Below are 23446 nucleotides of genomic sequence, written 5' to 3' on the forward strand. Positions count from 1 at the left end.
AAAAGTGATAGTCACAGGCTGTTCATGGCTGTCTAAGATTGCGAGGTAGCAACATCATTGGCCTCCAAACAGTTTGCTCAAGCACTTGTGGAATCCTAAATTTCATGTTGCTCAGACTTCATTGGTTGTAGTTCCAGACTGCTCGAAAGATTTCAGTGCTTATGTAGAGAAGGGAAATTAAAAACAAGAAAAAATACCAGATCAGTTTACTGTCTGTGTTGCTTTGCACAGCAGTGAACGGAAGGACCAGTTGTTTGCAGCCTCAGACTTTTTGTTCAATTTTCTTCAAAAGAGAGGAACATCAAAACTCTGATAAAAGATTCTGTACCTCGTCCATCTGAAAGGATTTATTCAACACACACACTTTTGGGTTTTCTTATAAATAATTTTTAGATTGTCATGGTTTTCTAGAAAATTCCTGTGAACTTTAAATATATATATATATATATATATTTTGAACCTTTATTTCTTTTGTTTCCTAAAATTTTAGCATGTGAAAGATATAATTCTACAGTCCAACCCTTTACTGGAAGCCTTTGGGAATGCAAAAACGGTGCGGAACAACAACTCTAGCAGATTTGTAAGTCTGTCTCCATTAGGGTTTACTTTATTTTTCCAACTTCTGTGCTGTTACAGACACATTTATCAGGAGTATGAGTTAACTATAGATTAAGTACATGTATGTGTAATATAACGTGTTTTAAAATAGATGGTACATGTTGATAGGCCTCTATTACATTCTGCATAGACTGCAAATTTGTTACTCTTGCAATACATATTTGTCAAAAGTGATAAAATGTTCAGTCTATAAGCAAATAACAGCAACAAAACATCCAGGTCAGTAAAACATATGCAATAATATAATTTTAAAAGCTTAATTTTTAATAGATGAAACCATTCTTAGAGTTCTTTGGTAGGAAATACTGTTATTATTACTTACAGAAGGTAGGCAGCAACAGTCTTCAGTCTGTCCTTGTAAGATACTCAAGTTAATATTGTGAAATAACTGTTCACCAGCTAACTTGCTGTAGGTTACATTACAAAAACATTTCATGTAGGCTTTACAAATTTGATATTTATTCCTAAACTACTGTGAATGTTAATATAATAAATGCATAACTGAAAGAAAGAATTGCTTTACCTTGCTTTCAAGCAGAACACTGTTTCCTGTTAGTCATAAATCTGCTAAATTGACTTCAGTGCAGGTGGTCATTATGGGCTTCCTTTATGCTAAGCAAGTATCTCAGCAATGGGAGAAGCCCCTTGCTTCTTCTACACACTGGCATTACCATGTGGCATATTAGTTCTAGTCTAGCTTGTAAAAATGAAGAAAGAAGGAAGATGTGATATTTCAAGAATCTAAACTTACATATTTTTTGAGCCAGCTAAGTCACCATCTATATTAAGATCAAATATCGTACTAATGTTCCTTGAGATGCAGTACAAGAAGTGCATGATTTAATATTTCCTAATTATTCAGCAGCTTTAATTGCTTATTGCAGGGGAAATATTTTGAAATCCAGTTTAGCCCAGGTGGAGAGCCAGATGGAGGGAAAATCTCCAACTTCCTACTGGAAAAATCTCGAGTTGTAATGAGGAACCCTGGGGAGAGAAGTTTTCACATTTTTTACCAGGTCAGAAATCTATATCTTTTATGAGTTGTTTAAAATAACTTGTACCAGTTTTTCCTTTTGATTGAAAAGTCATTCACAATACAGTGAGGTTACAGAAAGCATATTTAAAAAGGTAATGTGGACATCACTGGGAAACTTCATAGCATATTAAGGCACCATCTAACGTACACTTATCAACTTTTCACCTGAAGAATGTACTTCAAATGCTCAGCTTGGAAATTCACTGGTAACACCCTAACAGAGAAATCCCATAGAATATAATGGAAAATGAGAACTTCCCAGCAATTCTCTCTATAAACTGACCTACACAATTATACTTCCTGCTTTAGAATTTTGTAGGCAGCTCTGAAATAGAGATTTGATTATATTTTATGGAACGTATAGGATAATATCTGTTGAGTCCTGGTTTTTATGTTCCAAAAAGCTTTTCTGGCCTTTGCTGGTCTTCAACATGAGAGTTCTTTATCTGCTTAAGTGTTGGTAACCAAGCCCTACAAAACTAGAGTAAAGGCAGTGCAATGTAAGTAAGAAGCTGCATGCAGCTTCACATGCAGCTGAAGTGTCGTTATGAAGATGGAAAGCCAAGTTGAAGCTAGACTTGCTCCAAAAGCTGTGCACTCTCCTCTTCTGAGGCATATGAACAATTTGCAGTTCCCTTCTGATTTTCTTCTGTGGCTGAGAGAGGCTTTTTTATGCAGAGGGTTAGAAGACCATGGGGTTTTGAATACTCTGTTTGGAGATTAGTTCATTCCTTCCTATTGCAGCCATACATCTGTGCAACTGTACTTGTCTTTCAGCAAGCATGGAAAATACGTCGCTCTTGAGGATTTAGGTAAAATGTTGAAGACTGGAAAAGCAGCTTTGCCTTATCTTTGCAGTACGAGATATTTACTAAACTGTTCATGAGAGTGGAAATAAGCATCTGATCTTTCAGGTCAAACTGGCAAAAAAAATAGGAAGGTTACTAGCCTGGCACAGCGATACCCTTATCTCTTCCAGTAATTTCAGACTCAGTCACCAGTTTCTGACCTACTTTACCTGTACTGGAAGTTTTAACACGATGGCTAATGTGGAGATTTTTATTTTCTAGTTAATCGAAGGAGCTTCCTCTGAACAAAAAAGCAGTCTTGGCATTACCAGTATGGATTACTATTACTATCTCAGTCTCTCTGGGTCTTACAAAGTAGATGACATTAATGACAAATCTGATTTCCAAGAAACACTGGTGAGTTCTTGACACTGATTTGTGTAACAGTGGGTGTTCGTTTCACTGTCCATTTGTAGCAAAGATGTTGATGTAGGAATGAGAAATTCATGAGCAGGCAATGTACATAAGTTATATTTTACTTGGAGAGGATGTGTGTTACTGTGTGGAGATCTTTTGTTTGTCCAGTTAAAACAATACTTTTAGCTTCTAGCTACTTTGCTATTTTGGAAAACGTTAAGTAGAGAGGGCATTCTGTAAATTGTCCACTCTAGACTGCAGACTTGATCTAGGCTCTAGATGCAGTGAATCGTTTTCTAGGAAGTGGCTGAAATAAACTAAACAAGACAGACTGTGTTGATTTTGAGTTTCACGGCAGATAAACTGTGTATAGAAGGAGCAAAGCTGTTGTTTCATAGGTTCTTTGTTCCACATTTTGCAATGAAAGTTTACTTTCAATGTGATGCTTAAGGGCAGGTGCTTGTTCTACAGCTTTAACTTTTCCAAATTTTATGTAGCTAACTAATCTTTAAGATAAGTGGTGTATGTAAATGCTTCTGTAGTTAATGGTGAAAAAGAAAAATCAGAAATGCTCAAGCAAGACAGCTGTTGTGTTTTGATATTTCAGACTGTAATAAAATTTCATTTCCTTGAGTATTTGAATTCATTTCAAATACTTTAATTTTTAAGGTAAAAAATTTAGAAGGACTTTTATGGAGAGACTCATTGAACAGATTCTGTGATTAAAAATTCTTTTCTTCCCAGCATGCAATGAGTGTGATTGGGATCTTTGCAGAGGAGCAGACGTTGGTGCTACAGATTGTGGCTGGAATACTGCACTTGGGAAACATCAGCTTCAAAGAAGTTGGCAACTATGCAGCAGTGGAGAGTGAAGAGTGTAAGTACCTCTGGAAACGGTGACAGGAACGGGCTGAAACCCAGGTGGCATGATCTGAACTCCCGTCTTAAGCTGCTTGTCCAAACATAGAGCATCATTTCTTTTGTTGAAATGTTCAATTTCAACAAAAGTTCGGATTTTTCCAAAACTAGCAATGGTACCAAGGCCCCTGTTTGTCTAGTACAGCGCTGTTGGCTTTAATGTGAGTGCAGTTTTGAATTTAAGAAATCCTTTTCCAGCTGTTGAGTGTGAAATAATCAGAATTGAGAGAGCTTCTTTAAGCAAGCTTAAAGTATTCTCCTTTCAGTGTATCTGCACTCATTCATTAAAAACAAACAAACAAACAAAGCAAAACTGTTTCTTGTGTAATTTATCAGACCATGCCTGTGGAGTATCCCATATCACAGGTGCATGTCTGGTGCTTGGGAAGCTGTATGCATATCAAGAAAATATATCAAAATACAGACTCTACATACTGCCAATGATATCTTCCTTGTCTCTAATTTCTCATCCCATATCTTGTTATTTATCTGCAGCTACTGTCTTAAGTATTTCCTTATACACAGCGTGCTGTTTTGGCATCCTTCAGCTCTTGCTGCTGTTTTATGTCAACTGGGCACGCATCAGTGAGATGCTGAAAGATTAATAGATCTGCAGTTTGAAACAATTTTGTGGTGGTTTCTACCTTTCATCTAATGTAGATTTTATACCATTTTGACATTTAAGCCCACAGTGAATAAGCAAAAATTTGCAGTAGCTTATAGATACCCATTTGTTCTCTTATTTCAGAGTGATCCATATTGGTTTCTGTTTAGGAAAACTGCATTTGTTCCTCTATTTTTGGGAAAATTAAATATGAATGAAGTATCCTGTGCTCCCCACTCAACTGTATTATTGCTCTCCTGCTAGTCATTTTAACAAATTGAGAAATAAATATTACTGATTTGAAATACAAATTACTAAAAATTTATTAATTTGAGAAAATATTCATGGAGAAACAAAAAGGGAAGCATTTTGTGGCATTTTATACATCAAAGGTTTTTTTTTTTTATTTGCCTTAAAGTTCCAAGTGGGCTACTAGCTCACTTCCTGAAAACGGATGAAACATCTTTTCCAGCTTTTCTTTGCAGATAGTACATTAAAGTTATTTCACAGAACACCATTGATTACTCCTCGAGGATTGTTTCTTCAGTTATGTGCATATCCCACTTTAAAGTAATTTCTAGGTAACATGGAAAGTTATCAGGCATATTAAGTGTTAAGTTGTATCAAGTCATGTTCAGTTATTCTTCCTTTCCAGTAAATTATTGCCACTGTGAGAGAAGAGTTTTGGAGGTATGCATGGTGGTTCTTATCACTATACCATCTTCATAAATTCTGACAGTTATATTGGCTAAATATTAATTCCAGCATCTTAACAATATTCGTGAGGTTATTTAGGCTATAATACCCTGCAATCTCTTCCCTTTCAGAGTGATGTTTAACCATGTCATGTTCTCAGTGCATTACCAGGGATATTGTTAGTGACTCAGTTTTGATTAGTCCCTTGGTTCCTGCTCCCCTACAGTAAATTGAATCACCTTGCTGATTACAATCATTATTTTAGAAAGCTGGCAGTTTTTTATGATTAAAAAAATCAGTTTGCTAATCTTAATAAAGAAGTTGCTTATCTTAATAAAAATCCATGTATATTAAAAACTGAAAATTTCCTTGGGGAGCTTAGGGGAACTTTTAAGACATAAATACCTTTCTTTTTTTGAGCCACATAGTCCTCATGAGGTTTAATATTGCTGTTTGTTACTAGTGATAGTTTTCTTTTTTTCTTTTATTCTGCATTGGTTTCATGTGTAAATCATAATCCAGCAACCCTGATCTTTCTTGCAGTTTTGGCTTTCCCTGCTTTCCTCCTGGGAATTAACCAGGACCGCCTAAAGGAAAAACTGACCAGCAGACAGATGGACAGCAAGTGGGGAGGCAAATCTGAGTCCATTCATGTAACACTAAATGTGGAGCAGGCTTGCTACACTAGGGATGCTCTGGCCAAGGCCCTTCATGCCCGTGTTTTTGATTACTTGGTGGATGTAAGTTGGATTTCCTTCAGTTGAAGTACTGATACAAGTACACTAGGATTGTATCTTGCAGAGCTCTTCTCGTCCATATTTTTTTCAGCACATGTATGTTTCTTTGCCTGAACCTTATCAGTAGCACTGAGCAGAACATGACCACAGCTTACATTCCTTAGAGCACATGCTACACATCATTTAAAGCAAAGGAGCTGTGCTTTTAGTGCTGTTATTTGCTCAGTCTCTTGTCATTACTGTCCTATTCTGCTATCTCCTTCCTGTCAGCATCCATACTTCTCTGAAACGGATCTCACTTTCTCCTTTATACTTGAGCATTTTGGAATGAGCAGAATTAGTGGGTTATGGTACCGGCCTCCTTCTATCCTATCTCATCCTCCTTCAGCATCCTGATGTTGTGGCATTTGAGCAAACGCATTAATTCCATTCTTCATGCTGGAGTACTTTCTGACCAGAGTAACACTGGTGGCTGGATTGGTGGGGACAAACCTTGCCCTTGGCTACAGATGTTAGCTAGATGAAGCAGTCTGCTCTGTGGTGGCAATGCTAGAGTGTCAGAAGTCTTCCTCATTGTGACAGCTCTGAAATTCCTGCTATGTGGTATAATTGAATGAAGGAATTGGTAAGAAGATTCATGTTGCTCTCTGCAAAATTCATCAACTATCAGATTTAAAGCTCATCTGTTCTTCTGTTTGCTGTTTTCTTTTTTCTTCAACTGAGCCCATTGCTGCAAATGAGAAAGGCTTATAAACAGAAAATGCAAAGGCTTACTGACTGGAAAAAGGGACAGTTTACTATCCACATTCTTCAGCTATTAATAGTACTTAAATAAAGGAAAGTAGAATACCCTTTTATATATATATGTATTCAATTCAAATATGTTATTTATGGAGAAACTCATAAATATTTATGGATAAGAACATACAATTTAAGTATATAAAATTCACTTTATTTTACATTTTGTGTTTTTTTTTCTTCAGTCTATTAATAAAGCTATGGAGAAGGACCATGAAGAATATAACATTGGTGTCCTTGATATTTATGGTTTTGAAATATTCCAGGTAAGGCAATGCACTATTCAAGGCAAACCTTGAATATTTGATCTGACCTGCGAGAGAGTTTTTTGTTATGTACAGGTGAAAGAATCCAAAACATAAAAGACAAACTTATGGCCTGAGGAGAAAAAAAAGCCAGCTTCCAGGACATTAAGTTCTCCCTGTTAATGTTACACTTAGTAAGCAAGAAATACTAATAGAAATTGAAAGAAATTAACTCATTGGTATTAAAAGATCTGAGATTCCACAGCATGCCTATAAAATCAGAAACCCATCTGCTACTGGCAATATTTCCTTACAGCTTCTCCTTCTATTGCCAACACAAGAACAAAGAATTACTACATGACTCTGTTTCAATTGTTTCCTTTTCTATAGAAAAATGGATTTGAACAGTTCTGCATCAACTTTGTTAATGAAAAACTGCAGCAGATTTTTATTGAACTGACCCTGAAGGCAGAACAGGTAACCACACATTCATTATTTTTGTCTTCATAGAACGGAAAAAGTGAGGTTTCATCATCTGTTAACAATAAAATTTGCCTTGGTAAGCTAGACACACACACACAAAAAAAACCTACCCAAACCTTAGCTGTTGGCTAACCCTGAGAATGTAAACCAAGTGTGTCCGTTATACAGTGTACTAATGAAGTCATATGACTGCCTAGACTTGCTGCATACTGACTCACTGACAGAAATGGAAAACTGCAGCTTGATTCCATCCCTGTGCTTTCATTGGACATGACACACAGTTAAATGGGAATACTTAGTTTCCTCCACACTCCTTTTTTTATGTGTATGAAATAGATCACTGAGGCAAATGTACAAATACTTCTGGAGGCGTTTGCATTTCTCTGCTCAAACTCTCACGGCAAAACCACTCTCTGTGAATGTGAGCATGGGAGGGCAGCTGGGACAGTATTGCATACAGCATGAGCTTGGGCCTGGCACCAGCTCCAGGACAGGGATTTCAAGAATGCACACAGATTTGCCTTTCTGTAAATGTAACAGATCAGTGCAGTTGAGCACACGAATGACCTGCCTGCTAAGTGCTTAGCTGGACCACTGCTAAGTGGGTTAATTTAATCATATTTCAGTACAATTATTTTCAGTCCATCTCTAGTTATCCTTATGGTTACAGTGTTATTTTGAAGACTTGCTCCTCAATACACTGTCACAATCTTCCTAATTTTTAAAATAGTTTAGAGTATGGATGCTAACTGATTTGTCAAGGTAACATAAAGCTCATTTGGTGCAGTTTGCAAAATGCTTTGACAATAAATGCACTGGAAAAAATAGTCCTGCTCCATTTGGTTGGCTGCTCAAGAGCTATGAATAACAAGAGTGGGGAGAACAGAGAAGGATTTTAGGTCAGCTCTTAGACTATAGAGAGCTGGCTTTAATCATCATATGGGTCATTCCTGCCCCTACCCAACAGCAGTTGACAGGTCTTTCTGAACACAAGTAGTGTAGAGTTTGTATGTAAGTTGTGTATCAGTTGAGGGAATATTTGCATCTTTCCTCTTAACAGGAAGAATATGTGCAAGAAGGAATTAGATGGACACCAATAGATTACTTTAACAACAAAATAGTGTGTGACCTCATAGAGAACAAAGTGGTAAGTATTTGGCATAAACCAACGGAAAAAAACAGAGCAAGATTTTTCTGTAAAATATCTGTGCAACTGCTTTGCTGTCAAGAAAAAAATGCAAATAATGTTGTTCAGTAACTGAGTCATGCTAAGCCTATATATAAGCCTTACATAAGATATTTTATAAGATCTTAAAAGAGCTCTAAGAAATGTATTATTTAAGATAGTGGCCAAACAGAGAACCATAAGATACCATGATAAATGTGACTGAAAAGTTCCCTGTTTTTCCCTGTTCCCTGAAATTTCAACTTTAGCCACCTAAATTTGTTATGAATTTCATGGCATATTCTTCTGTATGTATTAGATAAGGCTCTCTGTGTCCCTGGGACACGTTTCACTTTGGGAAAGCTACAGGAGCAGCTTCGGCTAAGGTCCTGTAGCAAGTGAAGCAGAAGGAAGTAAAGAGGATGTATCAGAAATTGTTGTAGCTAAAAGAAATCTCTATGTCTTTGCTCCAGGGAACATTCTGCAGCTTAAATTTTGTTCTAACTTTGAATGACAACAGGTGTTATTATTAAGTGCTCTTCAGGATACAGATAGTTCTCATAAAAGGCAATACATTTTGATAGTAGTTCACGTGATGCATTGCCTTGAACTTAAAACTTCAGATTTCACCTGGCTTCTGTCTGCATCAGGATAACTAGGAGAAGAATTGGGCTTCTGTCACAGTGTTAGTTCTGTTTGTCTCTAAGCTTGTCATATTGCTGCATGGTAGTTTAAATATTTATTTCAAGAATGGTTTTATTTTTGTGGTGGAATGACAAAAAAGAGATTACTTTGTAAAGTAATCCAAAACTAATTTATTTATTTTAAACCACAGGCATAATTTTCCCCATCATTTCCCACTCTGCCTCTAGCTTTACATGGACTTGAATCTCTCCTTAAACTTTTTACATGCCAAATTAATCTATACTATGAACTCTGCAGACTGATGGTGATTTTTCTTTCTGCTGTATTTTTGTAGCAAATAATATTTTTTTTTTGGGATCTTGGGGAAAAAAAGCATCTTTTTTTTTCCCACTCACTTTTTTTTTTTTCAAATGTATTAGAATCCTCCAGGAATTATGAGCATTTTAGATGATGTATGTGCCACAATGCATGCAGTGGGAGAAGGAGCTGACCAAACACTGCTTCAAAAACTCCAGATGCAGATTGGGACTCATGAACACTTCAACAGCTGGAATCAGGGATTTATCATTCATCATTATGCTGGAAAGGTAACGTGGAAAATCGTCACTGAATTCTGCATAATGTATTTATAAAGAAAAAGAACAGTAATAAAAGGAAAGGGAAAGTATTTCTAGAGAGTTATTCTCATTTTAAATAGCCAGATTATCTCAGGAGATGTTGTCTTCCTTTCACAACATTGGGATCTTGTGCTTTGATGTACATTTCTTAGAAGAGCTGTCTGAGCTGTGCTGCTGTCAATGATTCTAAACAAAATGTAGTATTAAATTTAATAAATCAGTGCTTTAAAATCCTCCTTGAGTAACAGCAGTAAGTTTAAAGAGTTCAGGCATTTAAAAATGATCCTTTAGTGATGATATACAGGTCAAATTAGAAATATTACATACATTTCTGTCTTGCTTGGGTATATTTCTCAGACTACTCATCATTTCCTGCTATTGTATTTAATAACAGTACATCATCGTTATGGAAAATATTTTTCTTCTATAAAGTTCAGTATTAAATTCACTTATATTACATTCTTTTGACTGGTTCCATAGGTCTTTTTTTTGTTGAGCTTAAATATATGGATATAATTCCTTTGTTGTAAAATAGTCAACTAATATGTGCAAGGATTTAGTCATCACTGTACTGTCTTTAAATAATATCAGAGTAACCAAAATATCAGAGCAGCTACTGATGAGGACAGGATATAAATTTTCTGTAATTATTGGGTTCTCAACTTACCACAGACAATCAATTTCCACCTTGGCCCAGGTATCTTATGATATGGATGGATTCTGCGAGAGAAATCGGGATGTTCTTTTCATGGACTTGATTGAACTCATGCAGAGCAGTGATTTGTACGTAAGCAAAATCTGCTTAAAGCTAGGAATATTGTCTAGTTTGGATGGACACAGAGGGCCTAACTTCTCTACTACTTCACATCTTGTGAGCTGATTTGCATAAAAATAGAAGTAAAACATCACTTTGGTACAACAGTGTAACTCCTATTAGACTTTATCTTCATTTTCCACGTCTGAATAAGTAGGCTACTAAAGTGTCAGAATCAACTGCTATACTGATAAGTATTTGGCCTCAAAGAAGGCGGTCACTAATTACGGCATTAGTGCAAAATAGGCACTGTTTTAACATATAAAGTCACTTTTTTCTGTTATGTTATGGTTTAATAAAGTTATGTATTATTTTAATTGAGGCTTTTTAGGAAGTGCTTTGTGCATGGAGGACTGGTATCACATGTCTCCCAAAGCTCACTAAAATAGACATCTCTGGGAGGAATTAAGCTCATGGAAAATACTGATCTTAAAATAGATTTGATAGCACTCTGGATTAATATAAAAAGCTATTTATATTCTGCTCAACTATCAACTTCTACAGCATCTTCTTTTACATTTCTGCATTGAATCGTCTTCCTGCACCAATACTATATTATTTATTCTTTTCTAGGCCTTTTATAAAGGCTCTGTTTCCTGAAAATCTTCAAGTAGACAAGAAGGGTCGTCCTACCACCGCGGGCAGTAAGATCAAAGTATGGCTACTTTTGTATGTGCATATGTCATTGTGGCTGTGTTTGTGCAAGTATACCTAAACTAAAAGGAAGGTAGTCTTTGTTTTTTATTATCCAGACATTTCTTAAAGATAGACATAGGAGTGCTCTGATGGCAAAGCAATGCGTTGCTTCAGTTGTTAGAGTCATGTTTTGCCCAGCATCACTGTCCATTAAAGCTTTGTTCAGCTACATTTTATGGCACTGAATTTTCAAAATGAGCAATTGATGGTAGTGGTAATAGTATTTGCATGTGCATGATGAATGAGCCCCTTCACTCAGCCACTTGATGTCCTACAATTAACCACAGATAACTGGTCTCTTTATAGCACAGAAATGCAGCAGGGCCTGATCCTACGCCCACTGAAGTCAACAGAAGTCTTTCTATTGACCATAACGTGGGCTGAATAAGGCAGCGAGTGTTAGAAGGCAAGCATCTTTTTTTTTTAGGCTGGCTGTAAAATATACATTTAGATAACGTACTTGAAGACTGTGGAAATCAGTGTTTTTTCAGCATCTTTCCTCATATTTCAGCCTTACAGTTAAGACCACATGATGCATTCCTCATACTCACCACTTCATATTTTGATATAGTAGTTAAAATATATTAAATAGCTGGAGATAATGGGGACTACTGTTTACTGATAATGTTTTCCTGAGAGACTGGTGGAAGGTGTTGAGTTTCTCCTGGATGTGTTTATCCATCTTTTACAAACACATTCATAGAGAGCAGTGTGGGTAAGTTGTAAATAAAAAGAATAACATGATTTGATAAAGCAAAATAATTTGTGAAACAGGAGAAAGTTATCCAGTAATATAAAAGTAATAAATGGAATCCTTTCCTTACATTTGTATACATTCACTATTGATTAAGATGGGTTACTTTTAATTCCTCCCTTGTTCCTTACACATACAGAAATAAATGACTTTTTCTATAGAAAGCCTTTGTAAGCTAAAAGAGCAGCTCTGCTACTGCTACATAATGCCCCAAGATACTTCAGCTTTTCTGGAGAAGAACCAGAACCACACGGGTCATCAGCAGATGGCTGATATCTTTAGTACTCTCAGAGGATTTCCCCTGTGCACCTCTGTTCCTATAATTTTTTCCCTCAATTTTACAGAAACAAGCGAATGATCTTGTTGGCACCCTCATGAAGTGTACACCCCACTACATCCGCTGCATCAAACCAAACGAAACAAAGAAACCTCGGGACTGGGAGGAGAGCAGGTGAGATAAGCAAGAGGGTGTGATAGGAACGAGCCTTGAGTCAAAAAGGAAAGTGCAAAAATTCATCTTTTTTAATCATGTAACCTACAGACAAACACAACTAGTTAATCTAAAAGCCTTCAGAAATGAGATACCTCCTAAATCTAAATAATTCCAAATTAATTCTGACTATTCCTTCATGCTTTGAAAACAGCTTTTATTGGGTAGCTGGAAACCCAGCAGGATGTCTGAATTTACTTTCATGAATCAAACAAAAGAACAACAAAACACATATAAATGTATAGTAAAGAATAGAGTTTTTGTTATTATTTTTCACTTTCTGCATTTTAAGTTTTATTATCTATCTCTTTATAGATAAATTGATCTATCTCTTTAACGAGAAGTTGATAGAATATGATATCAGGTGGTTACATAGACACTGAATTTATATATAAATCTGATGTTGATGGCATCTTTGAGCATATGGTACATTCTAGTATCTTCTTATAGTTTAAAAAGAGGTAGGGTACATTACTTAACATTTTTAATCATACATAAGGTACTTTTTGTATTGGTAAAAGTGCTGATGTTTGCTATGTCAGTTTTTTTTTAATCACAGTGAAGCAGTTTATGAAGCCTGATAAAGAACACTCTTGACCACATCAACAGCACACCAAAATTCACTTCCTGCCATTTGGCACACAGACTAGCACAATTACATGCAGATGCAGAGCACTTACAGAAGCCACAACCATGACTGCTCCTTGAAAGTGTCATTTAGGTCTTGGCAGCAAATGTAGATCCTTTCTCTGGCTTTTCCTTCCCACCCTTTAAAAATCCTTCTGTGCACCACTTAATTTCACATCAATGCTGGGAGAAAAGTTATTCTAGTAAAAGTATGCCTAAAACTTGTAGCAAAGCAAAAAAAAAAAACAAACCAGCCAAACAAAAAAAAAACAACAAAAAAAACAGTGCACATGGAAGGGCTTTTAAAATCAATCATTTACATATTAGAAAATAGGCCTTTTATTGTGGAAAGTGTTGCTAAGAAACCAATGAAACAAACAAACAAAAACCTAGTCTGACAAAAGGCCAGCTTTCAGGAAGCCTATTCTGGAGTAAAAATAGGCAAGAATTCTATTTTTTCACCCCACAATGGGGATGATATTTGGTAAGTACAGCAGCTCCTGATGCTAAAACAATAAATTAAATACAAGGATTGTGTAGTATCAAAGTCAGCTACAACTGGAATGAGTTCATAGGATAATGGTAATTTTTAATCCCTATTTGTAAATACTAACATTCTCTGTGTTCTCAAGCCATTTCTCAAATATTAACACATCACATAGTGATAGTGGTGACATATTCAGGGAAAAGAGATGTAAGTATATGCATATTTTGACTCAAACTTCAGCTTGTTTAATTTTGCATTTCCACAGTTTTGCTGTGAGAAAGAAAAATAAAGCTGGATGCATGTATGGGGTATTTTGCTATGTTGGGTTAGTGGTTTTGGTTTTCTTCTGCAGTCATTTAATGAATGTGAATGAAATGAAAGTGTTACTGAATGAGGAGAAGCTTCACAAAGCCCATCCTTGTGCTTATAGAAGCCACATAATTCCAGCTTTCTTACAACTGTTGATTATTTCAGAATATTTTGCTCTTTAAGATAGATTTTGTATAATACCTAAGCCTTATACAGTACCTTAGTTATTCCAAAAATCGGGGTGTTCCTTGAAATGTGTTTTTGTTCAGCTCCTGGCATAGCCACTTGGACTTGTATTCAAAATTGCTGCATTAGCTGAATTCCCAGACCCTGACCTGCTTAAGGCTGATGCCTGGAGGGAGATTTTCAGTGTTCCTTTTCTCAGAAAGAAAAGGAAAAACAGAAAAATGTCTCAAATTCTCTGTTGCTAGACACTAATACTGGCAGGACACTAAGAAAAAGGGAGTAATAGTGTTGATGCAGTGCATTATTCCAGATGTGAATAGGAAAAGCTATAAACAGGAAAATGTATTTTTGTCCATAATTTTTCTACTGTTACTGTACCAGAATTGTTGGAGTAGGAACAAAACACACTTTATTCCTTGAACATAGCAAGATTAAGATGTGCAGTATTTTTATTATTGGATAAAAGAGCAGCATCTCATTATTTAGTAACTCTTAATCAGTGCTCCTTAAAATAAGAAATAACCAAAGGGCTTTTGTCAGCTGTGGCATGGGACTTCAGAAGTTTTTTTCCTTTATACTGAGTCATGTGAAAAGAATGTATCTACCAAAAAAAGAAAAATCAACAGGTTATGCACGTTATATTGAAATTGAACATTTCAAAATAGCTAGAGAAATAACACTGGATTAACCTAGAGGGTTTTCAAGACTGGAAAAATCTTCTGTAAACAGAGAAACAGCAATTAAAACAGGATTAAGACTGTACAGTTCCTTACAGCCTCACTTTTTAAAATTTATATGTGAAATCTCTGTTTTACACTCTGTTCTGTGTTATTCTCTGTTCTATAGTGCTAAATGTTCAGGACTAAGATCGACAGCTCTTATTTCTGACTGAAAGAGAAAGCTTCCAGAACTTGCCCCAGAAAAATAACAAAGCACCGCCACAAAACCAACGGTGGTGGAGTCCCTGAATACAACATTTCAGAACTCAGAATTAAAAGCTGACGTTGTCTCTTCAGCCCCATGACTTAGAAGAGATAATTAAGGAGATGCAGAGGAAAACAGCAAGAGTCACACATTGTCAGCAGTGTTAACTGAAATTCTTCATATCAGATTTCCACACATTAAAGAGTAGACTAGGAGGATATGTAAGAAGGAAGAGAAAATATGTTCCACAGCTCCAGAAAGAGGTGCCAAAAGGAAGTTCTTTAGCTGTTTTTCTGCCTTGAGATTTATGGGGAAATACTTGTTCCCTGTTCCCTTTCCCAAAAGAAAGGATTTTGTAAGAGGGAGCTGTAATGGTTTGGGGATAACGATGTTTCAGTTCATGTGTACAGCAGTCTCTCTGCAGCCATTAATGCTTTCAGTGGGACTTGTACCAGCTTTTTGTTTCAAAATAAAGCATGCCATGAGCAAGCTTACCAGGAATGCTCCTGCAAGTCTTGGGCCTGTCCTCAAAGCCTCCCTTTGCAACGTGGTAAAGCCTGCAACAAGCTTGTCATGAATGTGCTATTAGAGTTTCCTGCTGCTGATGCTATGTGTGAAAAAAGTTTGGCATCTGCGGCTTTCTCCAGTCCTCAGATGAGGTCCTTCTCCAGAACAGCCAAAAATGAGCTGTGAGCAGCTGTCCCTGGTCAGGGCATGTAAAACATCTGTAAAAGCTACAATTAAAGATCATCATTTCCCACTGCTATGTGACTGTAGGTAGCTACTTGGTCTCCTGTGTGGATATTAGTGAAGAAATTTGTACATGAACTACTTAGGCGATAGGAAGTTTGACTACCAAAAAGAACGTTAAGGTAAAATTGCTATATATCTCAGTAATGTGGTTTTGCCACGCAGTGGGTAAGAATAAAAAGATTCATTTACCTGTGCATTAATTTTAAAATTACAGTCTTTAAACAAATGGGATTTTAGGAATACTTCTCTTGCTTTGTTTTTGTCCACAGGGTAAAACATCAAGTAGAGTACTTAGGTCTGAAAGAAAATATTCGAGTAAGAAGAGCTGGCTATGCCTACAGGCGGGTTTTCAAGAAGTTTTTGCAGAGGTAAGGTCATACTAATTTTGAAGTATTACAGAACATTTGCTTGCATCATGAAGATAAAAAAAGTTGAAGTTTGAAAGCTTCTCCTTTCCCACTTTTCCTTGTTATTATTTGCCTTGTTGAAGCTCTGGGCTATGCAGACATTCAAAAGTTCCTTAAAAACAGTCTCTTTGTGTCTTAAAAATCTTTCCATTTTCTAGTAAACATGCCTAAGGCCTCAGTTCTTCTTGTAGAGTTCGGAGCTCTATGTTTATGGAATCCAAGGGTCTAGCTGCTAAATTCTGTTTAAAATGTTTTTGTCGCTCTCCAAGCACTCCTTCCCAGTGACAGAGGACAGGCAAAGAAGTATATCCCTGCCATTCAGCAGTCTCAGTGAAACAAGTAACATATTAGCTTAAATTGCTGGTGTTAAAACAGCCGGGAATGGTAACAACCAAATGCTGCAGCTGCTCACAGAATGAAAGCAATTAGATAAATCCTTGTTTCAGTGTCTTAGGGCCAGCTGTTGAAATGAATTAGCTACCTTCACCAGCTACTGAATCCTATTAAATGGAAGCAATTTCCGTATTCAGGCAATGTTCAGTATCTTTTTTATTATAGAAAATTGAGACATGCACCTAATTGTTGCCCAAACCAGGATGTTACACGACAATTCTGCTTTTGTTGGAAATCCTTGTGTTAAAATAGAAAAAAAAAAAACCAACAAAAACAACCATCAGTTGTTCCAAGGAATTAATCAATTGGCTCAGAACAAAGCTACTGATAATACTTCGTATACTTTATGATAATACAGAGGGTTCTAATTATCTAGTAGTAAGCAGTACTAAAATACCTTAAGGTATGAACTCCATTTTAATCATGGGATAATTTTTAATCATATTTTTTCACCATTTTCAAGCACAGAGATATTAAACATGGATATGCTTCAGATTACAGAACTTTACATGAAGGTCACTGCGAAGACAGAACAACAGATTAATAACAAATGTGAAATCTAGCCTAGCAATTGTTGAAAACTGATTGTGGGAGCTGTGCAAGTCTAGAAAGGTGTGCACTGAGGAAAGCCACATGGTGCTTCTGGAGGGCAAATAGGTAGCAGCACTTGATATCCAGAGATCCACAATGAGCTGAAATCATTATCTGTGGGATTTGTTTGTTTCAAATCAGTATTGTTAAATTTAGCATTTTGTTACAAACCCTTTCTGCAACCTTTCAGTTTACAGTTCCCTAACATCCAGAACAAACTCTGTTCTGACACCATGAGTCAGTGTGAGTAGAAGTGGGCTGAGGCATGGGATGGTCAGGAAATGCATCCTTGTACACTTGTTTTCATTGGGAGCTCATTGGCAGCTCAACGTAAGTGGAGATTTCAGGACTGAATGGACTTATGTATGAAATTTACATTTGCATGCAAAAAGCCAAAGGCACTGAAAAGGCTTGTGTGTTTCAAAGCATAACCAGTCTGAAAACTGAACTCCATGCTCCTAAACTTACAAATAGATCCTAACTGCTTATTGTGAATTCCCTACTGTGAATTTATAAGAGATTTTTTTTCAGTGATCATGATTTTGGAATTGTTTCAGAAGCATGTTAAGCACACAGTATGCTGAAATCCCCCATAAGCTCACCTGAAATGTAAATTTGAAAAACTTAGATAAATGGATATTGATATGAAACATTTAATGGGAAGGATGCAAAAGTACCCTGGAGAAAAGTGCTATTCATTCCTAAACAGCAGTAGACAAAGATAGAATTGATGTAATTGTTAAATTCTACAACTTATGCTTAATGGTGCATATTATGTTGTTTTTTTCCTGCCCTGTAAACTTGTCATAACTATAAATTATATGAAGATAGTTCACACTTATGAAAAAGGAGAATTTCAAATCTATTCTTATATCCAAAACTTTTACTTACACTATAAAAATCTTCAGTCTTACTTTTCCCTGTACCCTCCTTCCTAGCTCAGAAGATGTAGGAAAGAATTTACAACATGCTGAAATGTAGCGTCAGCTTCTGTTGTATGAAAGGTTGCACAGTTTTGATTGCCTTTATTGATGAAAGCACATTTTTATTCAGACTTGATTGTACAACTGTATTGTTGGACGTATACAATGAACCTGGAAGAATCCCTTGAGCTGGGAGTTAGTTTAACTTATAACTCCAGCTTACTACTGTGCATCTGTCTGTCCCATAAATATTGATAAATAACACACAAGATCTGTAAACAGATTATGTGTAATGTACATCTATATTTAAGATGTCATAAGAGCTACTTCTGTTACACACCATGCTAATACCTGAACGTTTGATAACTAATAGAGTTGAACAAGAAAACACAAGTCTAGATGCTTTGAATCCTACTGAATTATATGTATTAACCTTTTCTTTTCATGTATGTAGTATTTAGAGGTGTTTTAGAATTGGTTTTGTTTTGTGTGTGATATGTTCCTTTTAAACAATTTGCTCCTTGTCTTTATGTGGTATTGCTATTTAAGTTGCATGACTGACTCTGCTTCTTGGTTTTGGCTAGATCTCATTCTTGCCATACCTGAAGTGTTAAATGAATATTCCCGGAATTAATTCTCTTACAGCTCCTTCTGCGATTGAAAAATTTTATTAGGAGCTGAACACTTTATTAGGAGCTGCCTACATCTTTCTGCCTGAGAATTGCAACAAACTAAACTGCATACTCATCACTTATTTAATTGAATAGTTGCATTACTAAGCAGGATTTAGACTATTTAACTCAAGTACTTTTAGTGCATTATAAAAAAAAAAAAAAGGGTCAAGGTTAAAGAACAGAAGATTTGTGGGGGAAATTTGTTAGAACACATTTAGGTGTTCTCCAGTCTCTTTGTGAAAAGAGTTTAAGTAGCTGCTGCTAGAGAAGTTAGTTATCCCCAGGCGTGCTGATGCAGCTAAAGCCATCAGCTCTTCTCAGTGGGCAGGATGACAAGAGTTCTGTCAGAATTAAGAGCAAGTTAATCACAAAAAAGTGGACAGATTAGAAGGAGCTGTAACCTGGCATCTACCTCATTTCTAAGGCTTAAAGTGAGTAGCATGAGATAGCAGGCTACTCACTTAGCAAATGCATGGTATTACAGCACTTCCTCACCTCATTCCATTGCTCTTTTTTATGGTCAGTTCACCTCAGTGTTTCCTCCAGATAGCATCAACATCACAAGATCTTCCCTCCTGTAGCAGATGCATAGCCAAAAGCTTTATGGGTCATGGCCAAGAATGCCTCCTTGCTACATGCTGACCAGCTGTCATTAACAGGTGGGTTAGGAGAATGAGCTACTGGTTAGAAACACAAAAAGTCTTTGTAAGAATAAGGGAGACAGAAAAGCTTAAGGGTCACATGCTCGGGAAGAAGTCTAGTGTACCAAGGGTAAGGAGGTGCTTTAACCTGCACCATACGTCGCTGCTAGTAAATAACCTTGCCCTGGAGTTAAGATTAGAGTGTAACTTCTGTAATAAGCTATTGCAGTTACCAAATAGTAACTTAGGATCTGGGAGATTCCTGGACACTGTTGCCCTTCTCTTTGCAGCTGTTTGGTCTTGCTAAGCAAATAACACAGTATTGCATCTTCTCTAAGCTTCTGTAAATCCTGCCAAGGGCACAAATAATCTGACTAAGAGTCAGTGGTATTCTGCTGCTCATCTGGTGCCCAATGTTAATCTTTTCTTCTTGGTGGTTAAGGTATGCCATTCTGACCAAAGCAACTTGGCCTTCCTGGAAAGGAGATGAGAAACAAGGAGTTCTGCACCTACTTCAGTCGGTCAACATGGATCCTGACCAATACCAGCTTGGGAAATCCAAAGTCTTCATCAAAGCTCCAGAGTCTGTAAGTGTGGCAGGACACGAGTCTATAAATATGAAGCTTTTGCTAAAATAGATGGCCTTCCTTCTCCAATGTTGCACAGCTTATCTGCTGGGATGGGAGAAGCTTCAGAATGTAAGTCAAGCTGGGCAGGCCTGTCACAGGTGCCTTGAGGCTGTGGGTACAGTAGACATTAAAATCTTGCCTCTGTGATGGGTACAGTACATCCTTACATTTTGACACTTATGCAAGGAACATTAAAAACATCAGGAAGAAGAGATGGGATGCATGAAGCTGCTTTGCTGTCAGGTTGCACACGGTGACATTCCATCAATCTGTCACATGAAGGAATATGATGGTGTGAGAACACATCTATGGCTATTTGCCCAAGCAAACAGGTCCTTTTCTCAAGTATAAGAGCTACTGATAAAAATAGAGAAAAGCTCCCAAATATATATTTGAGTAAACCAGTGTCACAGAATAGCTAACTTTAAATCCCATTCAAAAACATCAGGTAGGCATATTAAGGCTGCTTTTATCCTTTGGCAGCTAAACTACACAAAACACTGAAACTGTTCCTTCATTATTCAGGGAAGCTGTCAAGGAAGGAAGGTATGCTCTGTTTCCCATCATGTATTCCTTATCTGTCTGAAGCAATCAGGCCTACTTAGTGAAAAACCTTCTGGTTGTCAGGTGGCTTCTTAGTACTTTACCTTAAATTACACATCAAAATAAAAGCAGAACACTTCTATTTCTATCATTTTCTTTTTGAAAAATACTTCTTTGTTTTTTAGAGCAGTAAAAATTCATGCAGTGACTCTGCTGTACTCAATCACACAGCAAGATCCCAGCGGGAAAATAATACTTGCTCAGAGTCATAACCAAAATTGATTCTACCATGAATAGAGTCACAAAGATATTCTCAGTTGTTCTGGAAAAACAGCGCTTTAAAATCCCTGTCATTAGAGAAAGACCTGTTTATAATAATAGTAAAGCATATAATGTTCAAGTTATAAAGGGTGCTTAAATGCATGGATGCAAGTTGGCTGAACAGGAAATTCTAGTGTAGTATTAATCCTAGTTAGTCATTGCAATCAAAGCACCTTCATTACCAGCTAAAGAAGTGTGAGCTCTGCTTGCCTTCCACCGTAGCACAGGTCATGATTTATTTACTAAGATTTGAGTGAATTTTGGCTTACAAAGGTCTTGTTATGACCTTGGACGTTAGTGATTGCGAGTCTTTGATATTTCCTCATGTGACAGCAGCTGGGACTTGTAGTCCTTTGCTGATTGCCTCGGGTTTATGACAGGGTGGTGGCAAGCACACATTCTGGTGAGGTAGCTGTTTGGCTTAAATAGCTGCTTGTAAGGACAGGGGGATAGAATTAGGAACTTGAACAGTGTCTTCCAGTTGGTTATCTTACACCATAGCAAACTGATTTTACTGTTTTCATTATGGAATTATTTATTTCTCTACCATTAATTGTAGTTAGTTTTAAACCCAATGCAGTCTCAGTTTAGGAAGTTAATAAGGAAACCAAAATAATTTGTGTAATGCTTATTTTCTTGATCTTACCCTTAGAGAAAATTCAATCCAGTTTGAATCTATTCTTGTTTTCAGTTATGTAATAAGCCATAAGGAAATAACTTCTCTGACTGCTGAGAAGACCAGACCCTAAGCCTTGGGATATTTACCACTTGAAATAGCACAGATTTTCAGCAGTCTTATCTTCACAAATGGGCTGGGACTTACTCCTGTTGGTTTTATTTTGTTGGTTTTTTTCCTCTCTCCTCCTCCTCCTCGCTCCAAAGGAAGGACTGAAAATGTTTGCTGGTACTCTCCTCTATTTAATAGTTAATTTAATTAAGGATACTAGGAATAGTTATGGCTTTTTCCATTTAAAGTTGAAAATCTTGAGGTGAATATTCTAAAGCTTCGTTTATATCTTTTAGTATCAAAGAGAAATCTCTGATGTTACTAAAACATTGACTCGAGTTGTCACTTCTGAAATAGTAAATGAAAAATTGTCTTCCATCAGTAAAGAAAGAAAGCACTTGAATGAAAAATACTTGATTTGCTTGGGAGTGTAAGGGGGAGCTTTATATATATATACATACATATATATATATATATATATAAAATTTTATATAGATATATTTATATGTAAGGAAAGAATTTTTACTTTAGTATTTCATAGCCTACATTTTACTGAACCACGTTAACTTGATGTTTTCAAGGAACTTCCTTAACTGTGACTCTGTTGACATTCAATTCCAAGTGGCAGCCATTGATATTTTGCAACTAGCAATATCCTTAGAGAAATAAATTACATGTTCATATGTAAGCTGAATTAGACAAGGCTTGATCATGCCATGGCTGAGACTTTAGAATATTCTGCAACAGGAGCCTTCATGCCTCTCTCCAGAAACACTATCTAGTGCTTGTGTGTTTGTGAAGTTATTTTTTTTAAGTTTCTGTAGATGGAGATTTCCCAGCTTTAAATTAGGGTTTTATGGGTGGCAGAAATGAGGCTTCATTATTTACATTTCCATCAAACACCTGAATAAATAACTTTGTACAAAAACAAGCAAAGCCCTGTGGAAATAGTTAGCACAGGATCAAGTTTCCCTTTTAAGATCAACACGAACAACGTTTTTTCTAGATTAGCATGGTTTAGCAGCAAGTCAAGCAGAGGATCCTGAAGCCCAGGTTCACCTCATGCTATACCTGTGAATACTCAAGTTCCCTTCTGGGAGCTATGTAGGTTGCTCCAAAAGAAATGCCTCCTATTTATTACCACAGAAACGACAGCAAATACAGGGAGCACTCAATAACACTATTTGGTAGAGCAAATTCAGTTACAAAACACTCTTCTTCAACATAGTCACCACCAATAGCTGTGCATTTTTGGCAGTGGTGAACAAGGACCTACACACTGTGCTCATAAAAATCTGCCCCAGTGGAGGTAACCCACTGTTTCACAGCTGCTATGACAGTGTTATTGCTGGGGAAATGTTGCCCATGCAGTCCACCTTTCATCAGCCCAAACAGATGGAAGTCAAAGGCACTAAATCTGGACTGTACAGTGAGTGTGGCAGGACAATTGAGCCAGGATTGGCAAATATGCTTCATCGTCTTCAAACTGATATGGGGCCTGTATATCATGTTTAGACTAGAGAAAGGTTGTTGTCTTCTCTGTCCTGACTTTGGAAGTTCAAGCAGTCTGAGTTGATGGTTTGTCCAGGTTCTGGGGAATCCAGAGGGCTCACTCCTTTCTTATCACAAAAGACAGTGTGTATCAGTTTACCCACTGAGGACTGTATCTTGAACATTTTCTCCAATGAGGAGTTCACATCACCATTCCTTGGACTGCTTTTTTGATTCCAGTTTGTAGTGGTAACATCATATCTATCATCAGTGTAATTACATGATGCAGAAGACTGTCA

At 36.7% G+C, this 23446-nt stretch overlaps 2 protein-coding genes across 2 annotated transcripts in view; one reads left to right on the top strand and one right to left on the bottom strand.

Moving 5' to 3' along the window:
- The window catches only part of RNF111 (ring finger protein 111), a 174653-nt gene that overhangs the window by 86795 nt on the left and 64412 nt on the right, over nt 1–23446 (bottom strand). The window lies entirely within an intron of this gene.
- The window catches only part of MYO1E (myosin IE), a 78605-nt gene that overhangs the window by 43068 nt on the left and 12091 nt on the right, over nt 1–23446 (top strand). The window contains 14 exon segments of the mRNA XM_065733765.1: nt 491–580; nt 1503–1634; nt 2725–2859; nt 3604–3736; nt 5621–5817; nt 6798–6878; nt 7248–7334; nt 8401–8487; nt 9570–9737; nt 10465–10550; nt 11155–11236; nt 12376–12482; nt 16077–16175; nt 19879–20023. Coding sequence (XP_065589837.1) covers nt 491–580; nt 1503–1634; nt 2725–2859; nt 3604–3736; nt 5621–5817; nt 6798–6878; nt 7248–7334; nt 8401–8487; nt 9570–9737; nt 10465–10550; nt 11155–11236; nt 12376–12482; nt 16077–16175; nt 19879–20023 — 1629 coding nt within the window.

The sequence above is a fragment of the Cyrtonyx montezumae genome, unplaced genomic scaffold (genome assembly GCF_038088225.1).
Source record: "Cyrtonyx montezumae isolate F1298 unplaced genomic scaffold, pur_monq_1.0 scaffold_17, whole genome shotgun sequence".
NCBI classification, from domain to species: Eukaryota; Metazoa; Chordata; class Aves; order Galliformes; family Odontophoridae; genus Cyrtonyx; species Cyrtonyx montezumae.